Source organism: Asterias amurensis, chromosome 9, assembly GCF_032118995.1.
Source record: "Asterias amurensis chromosome 9, ASM3211899v1".
NCBI classification, from domain to species: Eukaryota; Metazoa; Echinodermata; class Asteroidea; order Forcipulatida; family Asteriidae; genus Asterias; species Asterias amurensis.
In genome coordinates, this window is record NC_092656.1 from 20,108,677 (window position 1) to 20,122,452 (window position 13,776).

Consider the following 13,776-nt stretch of genomic DNA (forward strand, 5'->3'; position numbering starts at 1 on the left):
ATGCGTTCACTAGTTATAAATGCACGATGCATGATCTGTTGTGTATGATAAACAAAGCAAGATAAACACAAACTTGCAAACTTCAAACCATAAACCAAAAATAAAGGAATACAAATATTATTATTTTATATTAGAAAGTTTAAAGGGACATTCCATTGTTACTCAAAAGAGCAAAGATATAAGAAGTCTAGTTTTCTCAATGAAAGACTTTTATACGGTGTTGAAACAAGAACAAAATTTAACATAATCAGATGACAAAAATCTTTCAGAGAGTTAATTTCCGACATCTTATGCCAATGTGTGGTAAGTAACTGTGAAATGTCCAAAATAAAGGTTGGGTAAATATTGTGTTTGTATTAGTATATCTTACACCACTGTTGGAAGAAGTAAAGTTAATAGTTTGTAAACAAGTTTGTAACATATGTCAAGCAAAATAAAGAAACAACAATTTGGAAAATATTAGTAAAACTATTTTAAAGCCTCGCTTGATAATATTTCAAACATTTTAACAAATATTTAACACTTAGTCGTGGCACACTCACACAAAATTAAAATAAAGTTGTACCTGTAAAATTCTTTATAATAATCAAATTGTACTTTAAAAGCAAAATTTAAATACTTCTCAAAGGAAATGTACCTCATTGGTAATATCTATTTCAAAATACTCAGAAAAAAAGGAAAGAAAAGTAAAGAATTTTAGATTGATCATTGTCAATTTATCTAGCTTTCTATATCTGTATTTTATTTTGTTTTAGTTTTTCCAACTATGTTCTAAAAGAATGCACAGCACTGAAAAAGGTCAAGGTGAAACGTCAGTTTGTCTCTTCTACAGTTTTTGATTAGTGAAGTTTAAATTTCCTTGATTGCTCAAATTGACACTTCATTTTCTACCGAGACACTCTCAGAGTATTTATTGTTGCAAAAACTAACCAAAGAAAGCTGTGGCTATTTTCATACATACGTGTTTGATGATGTAGCGATAGCACCACCAATGTTGTATACATTCCCTTCAAGATTGTCAAACTCCAGATTCAATAAATAAGGATTTACACTTACGGTCCGTTATAGGAATGTTACAGAGGGCCCCAGTAAACCCAGGCGGGCACTCTACAATCTCACCACCTGTAGGAGGACCATTAGGACCACCACATGGTCCGTACTCGGCACAGGGGGCGAGTGGATATTCTGGTAATTTTGGTTGGCCGCCACCACCATAGTCTAAAAACTGCCCGCCCACTGCTGTAAAGGTTAAGGGGGTAAGAGAGAAGGAGCAAATAGAGACAAGTGCAGTCATGCAGATAAATGAAGTGAAGCATGCACTGAAAGAAAGCACCACACACTGAATACTCAATACATCTACAGGGTTCAAGTTCACGCAAGGACCAATAGTTAACAAGTGGTTGTTTAGTAACATACGTAGGGCATACACACAGATTTGCGAATAGACTCAGTCATGTCATGTCGACGCAACCTGGTGGCTCAGGACTCACACATGTTATTATTTTCAGAAACTGTTATTATTTTCAGTAAAAAGCACTAATCTGCACTAATGCTGAAAATTTAAGCGCAGTACCCGAGTCTCAGACATCAAATCTCACTCGTAGGTCTGATGTGTCCAAACTTGTGCGCAATGACTGTGTCGTTTGGCACACAAAGAATGTGTTAATTGTCCAAGTGGTGGAATCTGAGAGCCGGGTGTTTTGAGCCAAAGTGACGCAATTTAATTAGTGTGGAGTACGTTTAAAACTCATTTCAAGAAGTACTACACTACAATGAAGAAAATTAATGTCCAATCACCATGAGTTGAAATTTAGTAAAATGGAGTTTCACATGTTAATAAGAAGTTTGAATGAAAGAAGATTTAAGTTTAAAACTAAAAAGGTTTTTTAAAACAAAATTTAAAAAATTCACAATTTTTTTTTTATAATTAAGATTTAGTAAATAAATTTTATAAGAGATTCTGATTAATTGAATGTTTAAGTGGAAACGTTGTGCATTAAAAAAAACACAATAAAAAAAAACACCAATGTTTCTTTAAAGTTTTTATTAGGGAAAAGAATTCATTGTCTACTCCTGGGACTGGTGACTTTATTTAAAGTATTACAGTGCAGATAACTTACCTACATGCAAAAACTAATAACTATAATTACAGCCAAAACATGTTTGATTTGAAACAAAGTTGTGCTTTTTTTTTGTCTGGTTTAAATAAGGGTCACCCCCGTAGCATTTGCCATTGGCTAACTCACTTGCAATTTAGAATACCAGAGGCGCTGCAGAGGGCAAGGCCATTTTCATTTTTTTGATTCGATTTACTTCGATTGAAAAATTATAGGTATATTTTAAGGGAGACTTATGTTGGGGGCACCAAGGCAAATACCAAGGGCAGCAGAGGCATAGCCTTCAGTCCATGGCCTCCATGTTATTTCAGAGCTGCACGAAAAAGGCATTGCAAATTCTAAAAATTCAGTTTCAATGCATAACGATTCGCAAGACTGCAAAAAAAAGGTGAACCGGTATTCGGTAACAAAACTTCGTTCAAATTTACCGTTCTGAGCTCCACTGCATGTCTAGCTACTTGCCAATTATGCTAGCAACGGCACTCGGTTTGTTGTCACATCCCAGAGTTTTCAGCTTTAACATAAACTTGCACTGCTTGAAGAAATCCGAAAGTTCTAATCTAAAGTTGCAGAGTTGCGTGTTCGCATTCGCCACCATTTTTGGACACTGTTGCATTGTGGGAACGTTATGTTTAACATGTCGTCTGCTACATACGGTGATGTACGTTTTTGCAGTCGGGCGAGTGACCACTTGTGTTTAGTTTCGAGTGAACTTTCCACTTGTCACATGCCTGACTGAAACAGAGTTGACTGTTGATCACGAATGTAAAAATACACTATATTATTTGTCACTTGACGTTCTAGAGCTACTACAAATTAATTGTAAAGATTTGATCTTACAAAAATGTCAATCAAACAGACTCACAACGGACCCACCAGTGCGTGAGCAGACCATGTTTCGGTCGAACATTTCGGTCGTTCATAATGTATACAATCCACTGAATCCATGCACGTAAGAAATTTTGTAAATTAAATGATCTGTAAAGTGTTAGCTTTCAAACCATAAACTAAAATTAAACATTGACAGGAAACATTGCGATCAAGGGCAATTTGAGACAATTTTAACCTATAGACCATGACACCCCAGATGACCGGGAACTTACGATCGACTGGTGGCCCTACGCCACCACCGCCCCCACCACCGCCACCCCCGTCACAGCCGCCGAACCCGGAGCATCCTTGTCCCAAGCAAGTATTTGGTGTTCTGCAAACATTACCAGTACACTGCCGACTGCATATTGCTGTGTGGATAACAAAAAAATGTGATAATAATGCTTTAATGCATTAAATAAACTCGTGCAATCTACCCAAAACCGAAATGAGTAAGTGTCCTGTCTATTCTTATCACATTTGCTTAGTTTTGTAATTGACAAAAGACGATAACAAAATATAACAAATAATGTGCGTATGAGAGATTGACTAGCTGTTACCAGCTCGGTGTTGATTTCCTATTGGGTGTGAGTTTGCTGACGGTTCCCTTGACGGGCAGTTATTAACAAACAAACAAACGAACAAACACACAAACAAACACCCAAACAAACAAACAAACAGCCCGATAAAAAAATTCAACCAAACAAACAAACAAACATCGCTCAATGTAGGTCTAAATAAAAAGTAATATCGAACTAATAGTTCTTTTTACTTTTAAGAACCGTCGGTTTGTTTTCCAAAGGTGTTTCAACAGTAGACCAGGCCTGTTCGTCTAATTAAGCAAAGGGCAGACATAAAATGTGGTGTGCAATAAATTCTTGACCTTTATTTAAGTAAATCTTGCAGCCATTTTTATTTGAGGCCAAGGACTTTCATTGTTCATTGTAAAGTGGTTGTCCGAAAGTCGTCAAAAAAGGTGTCCGATTTTCACGGCGTTTCGTCCAGATAGACCCATGCACTATTATGCTGCTCGTCTCAAGGAAAGAGTGCACAGTAAATACATTTTGTTTGTAAAAATGCAATACAATTTGCTAAGTACACTTTTCTCATTTAAGGTGTTTTGTTCCGGGCCTTTTATAGGGTGAATCTTACAGAGTCATTTATTTCTGAGGTCAAGGACTGCCATTGTTCATTGTAAAGTTGTTGTACAAAGGTCATCCAAAATGGTGTCTGATTTTTCACGGGGTTTTGTTTTATTCACCAGACGGCTAACCTTTGTCAAGGCCTTTTATTGTTCAAAATATAAAATCAACCTTGCGAGAAAAAAACAAATAGTCAGAAAACTCTTGCTCCTTGACACAGTTCACATCGGTGGTTTGTTTCACGCAGTTATTCATAATTGCGCAAACTTGTTAAAAAGCCCACACCATTTGAATTGTCAATCATTCAACTCCAATTAATTAACTTACGCTTTGTGCACTGTTGAAGACCAGGGTGGAACTGCCAGCCAGGGCAACAGTACGCATATAACCTTGGTCCACAGACGTTAGCTCTTGAAAGGAAAAAATCATACAAACAAAAGGAATGAAAAAAAAACACAATGTTAACATTCAGTGACCTGAACATAATGTAGAAAAGGTCAACATTTTGTATTGTACTTTATTTTGAAATCAAAAGTGAAGAATATCATTGCAAAAAAAAAGACTCAATACAAAGCAATATTGTAGCCTCATCCAATATTATGATTGATGCCCTACCCTACCTCGAATACGAGGAACCGTGATCTAGAGTATCTCGACGCTTTTAACTTGTTATATCATAGTTTCTTGTTAAAGGTTCTTCATTTTGGAAGTGTGATCAACTTTACTGTGGGATGTAATAAAACAGGTAATTAATTTCTAACTCATTCGAGCATTTGCCTTGCCTCTTTACTGCAGCGTTCTCCACCCTAAGGCAAATAAAGGCATACCTTTCGTTTTTGGATTCGTTCGATTGTTCGATAATATAAATATAATAATAACAAAATACTTTGACAATTCCATGCCAATAGGTAGTAGTGTTTTTAAGACATCGCTAAAAAAAAATGGAGCAGTTAGGTATAACGTATGGAAATGTGAATAAGCTAGCGGTTAGTGGAATCATGCTAGCTGGTCCAGCTAGGCTGGTTAAAAAGTCACCGTTATTTAGAGCGAACCCTGTTTCTCAGCCGAAACATTTAACCAGGAAAGACATGTTTGTTCCATACCCTATCCACAAAGCGATTTTCGTTTTATTTCGGCGGGTATTATAGGTACCTTTGGGACAAGGCGGGGCAGGTGGGAGGGAGGTAATTACATGAGTGCAAACCCTGGGGCCTTCAAGGTAACATTCCTTTCAATAGTGGGGAATACGCTATACATCGTTTTGACATGAGTTGTTCGGACTGTCAGGAAGCTATACCATAGGTACATAATGCAAGTGATTTTACAGGTGTGGTGCCACAAAAACCTCTGAAATTGAAAAGTATCTTGGCAAATATGTCTCGAGTATAAATTGAATCACATAGCAATATCTGCAGTTCCTCATTATCAGCATCGTGCTGGTAAAATCGTAGACATTTTTCATTTGGGGGCAAAATGGGGACAAATACCAACTGAGGGAGGGGGCCTCTCCTAGACCATGGAGGTTATAAAACTAGTTTAAATTAAAGTTTAATGATCTGGCCCCAATTTTTTTTAGAGCTGCTTTAGCACAAAGAGCAACCCCGCAAAATCAAGCTTACCAGAATTGTAGGTTACAAGACAGCTGAACCACCATGTCAAGTGTACAACGTGTGACTGTTTTCCTGCTCATTTCTGCCCATAGCAGACAATTTGCAAGTTATATGCAGACAATATTTGCAAGTAATCTGCTTAAGCAACTCCTTGAAATTTAGCACTGTCAACGAACTAAGCACTTTCACTCGCGATCACATGGGTTTTGGAAGACCAGCAAATTGCCAACACAAAACTTACCAAAAGTTTAGCCATAAGAACTAACGAAAAAATAACCCGAAAGTTTCCAAGAGGCACTGATGGTGTGTGTCAACACCGTTTTAAAAATCTACATTTCAATATCTGACCCACAAAAATGACGAGTAAGGGAAAACGCCATGAGGGTAGGTCTAATAATACTCGTATAATTCAATTGATATCGACAGCAAAGTAGAACTAGATCCACTTTCTACCAGTGGCGTAACCTTACGCCATAAATATTTTCGTCTGATCACACAAATCTACAGGGTATAATTCCGAGGCTGTCACATTCCGACGTAGCAAATCGACATGATAAGTGACATCGGTGGCACAAATTTAGTCTGGCCTCGGGGCCTACTTCAGTCCTCAACACACCTCACTTCTTGGACATAATAACCACTATACTGATGGACAACTTAACCTTTCAACAACTTGCACACGTTGGTTTCAGCACCTTTTACAAATCGGTTATAAGCAAATTCGAAAGAAAATTTGAATGGTGTGATCTGATTTGTTTTATACACTTGGTATGTATAAAAGGCCCAACATTAATGTTGTCAATATTATTTGGCTGAATTAGTGCAATGTCAACCCGAAACTTCGTGTCCGAACCGGGCGGTATAAGATTGGCGGCCCGCCGCTACGTCATTGTGCGTTTGAAATGCAACCACTGATACAAATTCAAGATATCAACACAAAATCTTCTTGATTATCCTTTCAAAGGTTTAAGGCTATTTGGCTGCACTATAATCGGAAATTGTTCAAACTTTGAATATTTGCTTCATGTGCATGTGTCTGTATAGGCATAATGCTGTATGGCTGGTTCAAACGTCCACTTCAAACATGAATTGGAATGATATGACCAATATCAGGCTAGGCTTTTAACACAATGGTCATGCTATGAAGTAGGACACAGCGTTTCCCTCAACGGAGGTCCGCTTGCCAAATGCCAATTAAAAGGCCAAAGGACCAGTCAGAATTCTCACCAAGTGGTCTAACTGGCTATAGTTCAGTGTTGAAAGCATCAACGTTTATAGTATTATGAAATATGGACTAGTGAAGAAGCTGGCCGACGATTAAAATAATAAAAAAGGTGACTGGTCCCGATGGCTAGTCAAAGGGCAAACCCTGTATGAAAAAATAGGCATACTTGGGTGCTTTTGTGATTGGTAATCAGCAATAATACACGATTCAGAGAAGAGACACAAAGACAGAAAATAACCGGACGCTGAAAAGGTAACAGTGGATAGCCAGTTTAACGTTTATGAAATGGCTCTAATTTCTGGAGAAATAGAAGGATATCAAACGGTCCTAATGTTGGATTGGAGTATAAACGGTATGCAGCAATGAAATTTTATACTGTAAATGCGGTAGGCCTACAGGCCTTTAAAGCAATTAAGGGAAGTAAAAATGTGCGAAAGTGCCCGTTTACTATCAACTTTTATCAGCTGACATCACGTGAACTATGTAGACCCAAATGAAACGTATAGCTCAGAGCGGAACATGTCTAGACAAAAAGGTAGGCAAGGCCAGGAGTTGTCACTCATTACCTGAAATTAAGTCAGAAACTTTAGAACAGTGGGCATTCTGGTAAAGAGTCACTGTGTGACAATATTGAGCTTTATGGTACCAGTTATAGAAGGGAACACCATGCAGCCTATACTTTAGCAACGTATATTGGCGGTTGATAGTCCATGTTGACCAAAAGAGTGACCTTATAATATCCCATAGCCTTTCTGACAGGCAAGTTGCAGCTTTAGTCATGTGGACAAATATCTACGTTTTCGTCATTATAACCACATAAATTCAAGAGTTAAAAAAGTAACAGCTGAACAAGAGGTCTGTCAACTTTCTTTACTTGAACATTTGATGAATAAAAAGACCATAATTATAAGATTTAATTTGTTCTTCCATTGGGCTGTGTACAAATCGTGCCTGCCCTCTTGTATAAATAATGTGATGTCATAGGTCACCTGGTCTAACGCTACCGAATATGAACACCCTGATGTAATCCCACCGGCCATTTTGTGCACGTGCAGCCTTTTAATTTCAAACACTCCTGATCTCCCGCGCAATACGCATCACGACCATCTTGCACCAATGAGTGACGTGAGATGAAGCATGCAACGACACGCCCGTTATGCGTCTCATGGCGGAGAAAAACTTGTATTAAGGACACAGTTCAAATAACCAAATTTAGGTTGGTCCATTGAAATCCATATATATGGCCTACATCATAATCATTCACCAGTTGATCAAATCCTCAATGTACCGAACGGGAAACGAAGTTTGCACTACCAAAAAGTCCGTCGACAATACTCCTTTAAAGGTGTCGACAAAAAGTGAATTATTCGTTCTATATATAATCGGACAATGCCGTGGCCAGAGCCTCCCATGCACTGAAGCGGTGCAATGTGATCTGGTTCATGGCTATGTCACAACCACCTCCTCGAGGTTCAATCTCAAAGCTAGAAACACCTAAGAAGACAAATCTACAGGCCCATAATTTACCATCAGATCGTGGTAATGACATCCCACTGGAAAACCAGCTGGAACTTGTAAACAAAGAATTACTTGTAAATTGTCTTGTTTGAGTTTGGGCGCAAAAGTTTACGTTTTTCATCGTGAACTTGGTTGGGTGTGATCCGCTGCCGTGGGCTTCTAGTGGCGCCAGAACAAATAAGCTTTTTTTGAGATATTGTGGACACAATACTATGACACTATTGGGTTTGGCTGAATGTGTCCCAAACCATGCAGTGGACTCAAAAGTCTTATAGTGAAACCGCCAACATTGGGTCAAAATAACCCAAAGGGTAGAGTGCATGTACGTTAATCTGGAGGTTGCAGGTTCAAGTCTCGCTCTCGTCAATGTGTTCAACCCAAAACTATATAACGTTTCGTCAGGTAACGTTATTATACTGGGCATAACTGGCCAACAGTTGCAATCAGTATAACACGATTGTGGTTAAATGTCGTGCTATTCTGCACCCATCGCCTAAAATCTGGAAACGTCTTATCTTAAAATCTAGAGGAAAAGGCAATTAGTCAAGATATTTCCAGTGCAGGAAATTCCAGTTGAAATAAAGTTCAACGGGTGTATCAACATTCAAACCGGGAACCGTTATGATATCAGACAGGATGGGAACGGTTTTATCGTCAGTTATACTCGGTCAACCTTAAACCGGTAGCATCGATACCGATTGAAATGTGTATTGATATGACACGCTCTCACAGGGCAACATTGGGTTCACATGGTTCTATGCCACATTAAAATCATGGTTAACCATAATAATTTACACATGGGGTGTGTGCAGTTTATTTTTAAGAATCCTCTTTTGCCGAATTTATAATGTGGTGCCGTTCATGACGTGTCGCCCCGGCGATACAGCAGGTAAAATAGTCAACAGTCTGGTATCGTGTATTTTTCGAGACTAAACGAATCGAGTACACCTGTGACCTGCGTGAACATGCAGTACAGTTTTAAATATACTGTTTAAAAACCAAAACAGAGCCCAGATAGTTTTGCAATAAAAAGCTATATGGTGCACCATATTCCCCTTGTTGTTGTCTTTATATACCTAAATTACCCCAGTTGAGAAACTGTCACTCAGAATGATACACAGCAGGGCGGTAAGTGTGACTTTGATCACGTTGAGTTTAAAGGAACACGTTGCCTATCGGGCGAGTTGGTCTATAAAAAGCATTTGTTAACGTTTGTTATAAAATGTATATGGGTAGAAAGATGTTGTAAAAGTAGAATACAATGATCTACACAAATATGTCTCGAAATTGCGTGGTTTTCTTTTTATCTCGTCGACTAACACGGTCGGCCATTTATGTGAGCCAAATTTTTGACTCCCATAAATGGCCGACCGTGTTAGTTCGCAAAATAAAAGGAAAACCACGCAATTTCGAGGCAAATTTGTGTGGATCGTTGTATTCTACTTTTAAAACATCTTTCTAACCATTATGCATTTTATAACAAACGGTTGCAAACGCCTTTTTTAAGACCAACTCGCCCGATCCAAGGCAACATGTTCCTTTTAACATGACCTAATGCAAGAAAGTAATCGGGCGGGAAAAGCTAATGCATGCGCTTTGTCAAATCTAAACCGCCCTCTGTTGAAATCTGTCCGTATGTCCTAACTGTTTTCTTACCCGCTAATCACGCTGTACTGCTGCCGACCATCGGCCGGTGGGCCACCACCAAGATCAGGCTGTTGCTGAGGGAGAGGGTAAGGTTCCTGTCCCGGTCCCGGTCCTTGGGCTTGGCTCTGTGTGATGACACCGGTCAAAATTACCAGGCAAAGGCATGATAACCTCGTTAGTCCTCGTACTTCCTTCATCACTGCTCCTTCGTTATCTTATGTGTGGCCACTCTTGTTGAACCTGTACATGAAGGGACACAAGTATGTTAGCTTCGTGGCATGAGGTAGATGTACATCACATACACCATGCATACACCAATCTCTCTAACAGATGTTAAATTTGCATTGGGGATAAAGAACGTTATTTGCTTCTTACACCGATTTGTGTAAAGCATTAGGCTTTCCCGTGTTCTAAAAATTTCAAATCGTCGATCTTAAACCACCATCAGGAAACTCAAACTTGAAATCAAACTCAGCATATCTTAAAATCAACTCAGCTCAAAGTAAACAAAAAGCCATTTTGAGATTATGGTGGAAACACTCGTTTGACACTATTTGGTTGTGTGAATTTGTCTGTATACACCCAAACCAAACAGTGGGAACTGTAGTGCCCACCACACCTCAAAGAGGCTATAAAAACTCGGCTTATTGACTATTATGTGTGAACTTAAAGAAAAAACACCAGTTCAACCATAAAGAAAGGTTCAACGAGTCACTTTTCACTCAATGGCACGAAAAGGTCTTAACACCCCAAACTGTCGAACAGTTTACCTTTTCAGAATGTGTGGTCACATTCAATGTTGACAGTTCAGTATAGGCATATTGCTTATTTCAGTTTATCGTTTTAGATGGAGTGATTGCGACACAGAAATTCAAAATGGCGATTTTGCGTCATTACCTTTTACTTTTACCATAAAAAAGAAAACAAAGCTCATGCATTATCTAGCCAACATTTTGTCTGCATGCAAGATTTACACAACAAATTCAATCAAATAACCCCCTTACTGTATCGGTAACAAACATACTAACATTATACCTAAATGGTATAGTTTGGTAAAACAAAATTTACAATAATTGAAACCGTGCATTGGTATTAAATCATAAACTATAGTTGATTAAATAAGATTTACAGCTCAACCCACCACCATCTCAGTCCCCCCCCCCCAAACACCCTTCACCGTCAACCATGTTGACTGCTCGTTGTTTGCATATCATCATCTGTTCGCAAGCCAAAATATCCAAACCTGTGGGATTGATTAGCATGGCTTTACACCGGATTGAAGAGGATTGTGAATGATGTGTGATCCAACAACAAAAAAATTTCAGCTCATATTTCCCTCCTTCTAGGTCAAGCACAAAGACCTCTGACAAACACCGTGGTTTATAAATCAGTGAACATGTTTGACGCCCACGCGCCCATGGGTTCTTTGCCCTGCGGGGATCCAAGGCTTGCAATATTGGGTTCCGTGCAACAGCTGTTTCATCCCCAGTTCGCAGGTGCCATTGATAACACATTTCTTTTTTTTCATTCATAACTTTATGTTTAAAAATCACAGACTGGTCGTGGAAACATTTTGCTAGTAGTAACATTCTTTTACTGACAGGGTGAAACATCTGTCTCTGTGCAGGGAGGGCTCCAAGGGAAGAATGGATAGGCATTTGGTTAACACAATTACCATCAATAAATTTCACCTGACCCTGTCTAGCGTTATCATATTATAGCCACTTTAGCAATGCTGTTACCCAAAGGCCCATCCACTGACATCATTGTTTTGATGACGATCAACAAATTCGTTCAAGACCATGCTTTTGAAAACAAAAACACGATAAACCGTTTGAAGACACACACCAATTGCCCTAAGTTCTAATTGAGCAAAGAAAATGGATGTTAAATGTGTTTATACCATGTTTATTTTCCCGGAAGGACCATGGTTCGCTATCTGACTGGTTAAACACAAGAAGTCGCCCCTATTGAGGTAGCCATGAAACCACATGTTGCTATTTCGATAACGGTTGTGAAGAAAGAAAAAAAAACTCACAAAGGCAATAGACATCACAAACAAAAAAGGTAGCATTTTCCAGGATGCAAATTAATCAAAACTACTCTTAAGACAATGGTGGGGTCTTGTGGGTCAAGTGCAGTACTTCGACGAGAGCCTACTCAAATCACAACAAACAAACTTTTAATGAAGACAACTGCATTTTTTCGACTGAAATATTGTTGAAGATCTGTACATGAATCAACTTTACACCAAGAAGCTTTATACTCTTATTTTATCTAAACAATTATTATTACTATTATAAGTTTTTGGGGCTTGAAAGGACGCAAACTTTTATGATTTTCTCTAAACAGGCGAGTTCAGAGCCGGGAGGAAGACTACCTCCACACAGAGAGCAGTATAGCTCTTTGCTCCAAAGAGATAACAATAGTCTTCATACAAGCTCCGAAGATGACTACAGGCAGACAGTGAATTTTTGTGCTCTTACCTCAGATAAAGGTTCGGCGCTCCTCTAACCTTACTCTATGCTCCCACTCACTGACGGTTGTGACACCACAAAGTTGACAGACGGACTTTGCAAAAAAAAGTCTTTGATGGCTGGAGCGGAGATAAAGACGGTAGAATCTCTGGCATTCCTGCCTGGAGGCAGACACCAACCTTATTATCTCCCTCCAAAGACAATTCAATTACAGGTGGCAATGTGAAGCCAGAACTTCATTCACTTCATTGATGGCATTATACACACACGCATACTGAGGAGTGTAAATTCAAAAAGAAACTCTCATCATAGAGCTAGTTTGCTTCGTGACCTTCGTTTCGTCAAAAGGTAATCACACAATTCCGAAATGGGTCGTTATTATCAGGTTAGACCTGGGAATTTAGAAAAATGCATCCCCCGCGGTGACAATGTCGCGCACATGTAAATAAGTCACACACTGCACATTCAGCAAAATGAAAAACCCATTTCCTGATGGATTGGTAGAATTATCTCCACAATGCATGTGTGGAAACCGGAATTTTTACAGGCAAGCTAACTGTATAACACACAGCGTGAAGTTGATATTCAGTTGAGTATGAGAGCTTTTTGCACAGAACGTCTGTACTTTCCCCCGTAACAAAAAAAAGAAACAACATTCACAATGGATGCATTGAACCACAAGTCAAATACACCCGGACAAAACATCCAGGACTTGTCAAGTGGAAAATGTTGCTACGAAAATATTGTTTCAAGTAGAGTATGAATTGCAAAAGTGGCGTTTCAATTCTAAAGAACCTGAATAGATACGTCTAGCAAAATGCTTTGTCCCACGTACGTAGATTTCGTGAGAGAATTGGATTCGTAACAACCGATAGCCGAGGCTAAATAGACCAGAAAACACTTTTAACCTTAAAATGTTCGCAAAGGCTTCGACATGGCGCGAAAAATGGACGTGACCACCAAAGTACAAAATATGACAATAATAACACATGGTATGGTGATACAGACAGTGAAGGTACATTGGAGAATATGTTTCGACACGCAGGCATTAGATGTGCTGGTCACACCATATACAATAAACACCATAGACAGAATATTAATGGTGTGATGTGTGCTTTTTTTAGTGTTTGCTTTATCACTGTGAAAATACCTGAAACTTTCACGAATTCT

The 13,776-nt window shown here is 38.8% G+C and overlaps 1 protein-coding gene across 3 annotated transcripts in view; it reads right to left on the minus strand.

Annotated features, from left to right (window-relative positions):
- LOC139942346 (fibrillin-1-like) overlaps positions 1 to 13,776 on the minus strand; it is a 69,686-nt gene that overhangs the window by 50,099 nt on the left and 5,811 nt on the right. Inside the window, exons 2-6 of one of the 3 annotated variants that reach the window (XM_071939181.1) lie at positions 12,616 to 12,880; positions 10,139 to 10,369; positions 4,457 to 4,539; positions 3,221 to 3,358; positions 1,057 to 1,239 (exon numbers count right to left, since the gene is read on the minus strand). In XM_071939181.1, the coding sequence (XP_071795282.1) occupies positions 1,057 to 1,239; positions 3,221 to 3,358; positions 4,457 to 4,539; positions 10,139 to 10,326 (592 nt within the window). In that variant the 5' untranslated portion in view covers positions 10,327 to 10,369; positions 12,616 to 12,880. The remainder of the gene's footprint in view (positions 1 to 1,056; positions 1,240 to 3,220; positions 3,359 to 4,456; positions 4,540 to 10,138; positions 10,370 to 12,615; positions 12,881 to 13,776) is intronic. The other 2 variants (XM_071939180.1, XM_071939182.1) reach the window with 2 other exon arrangements.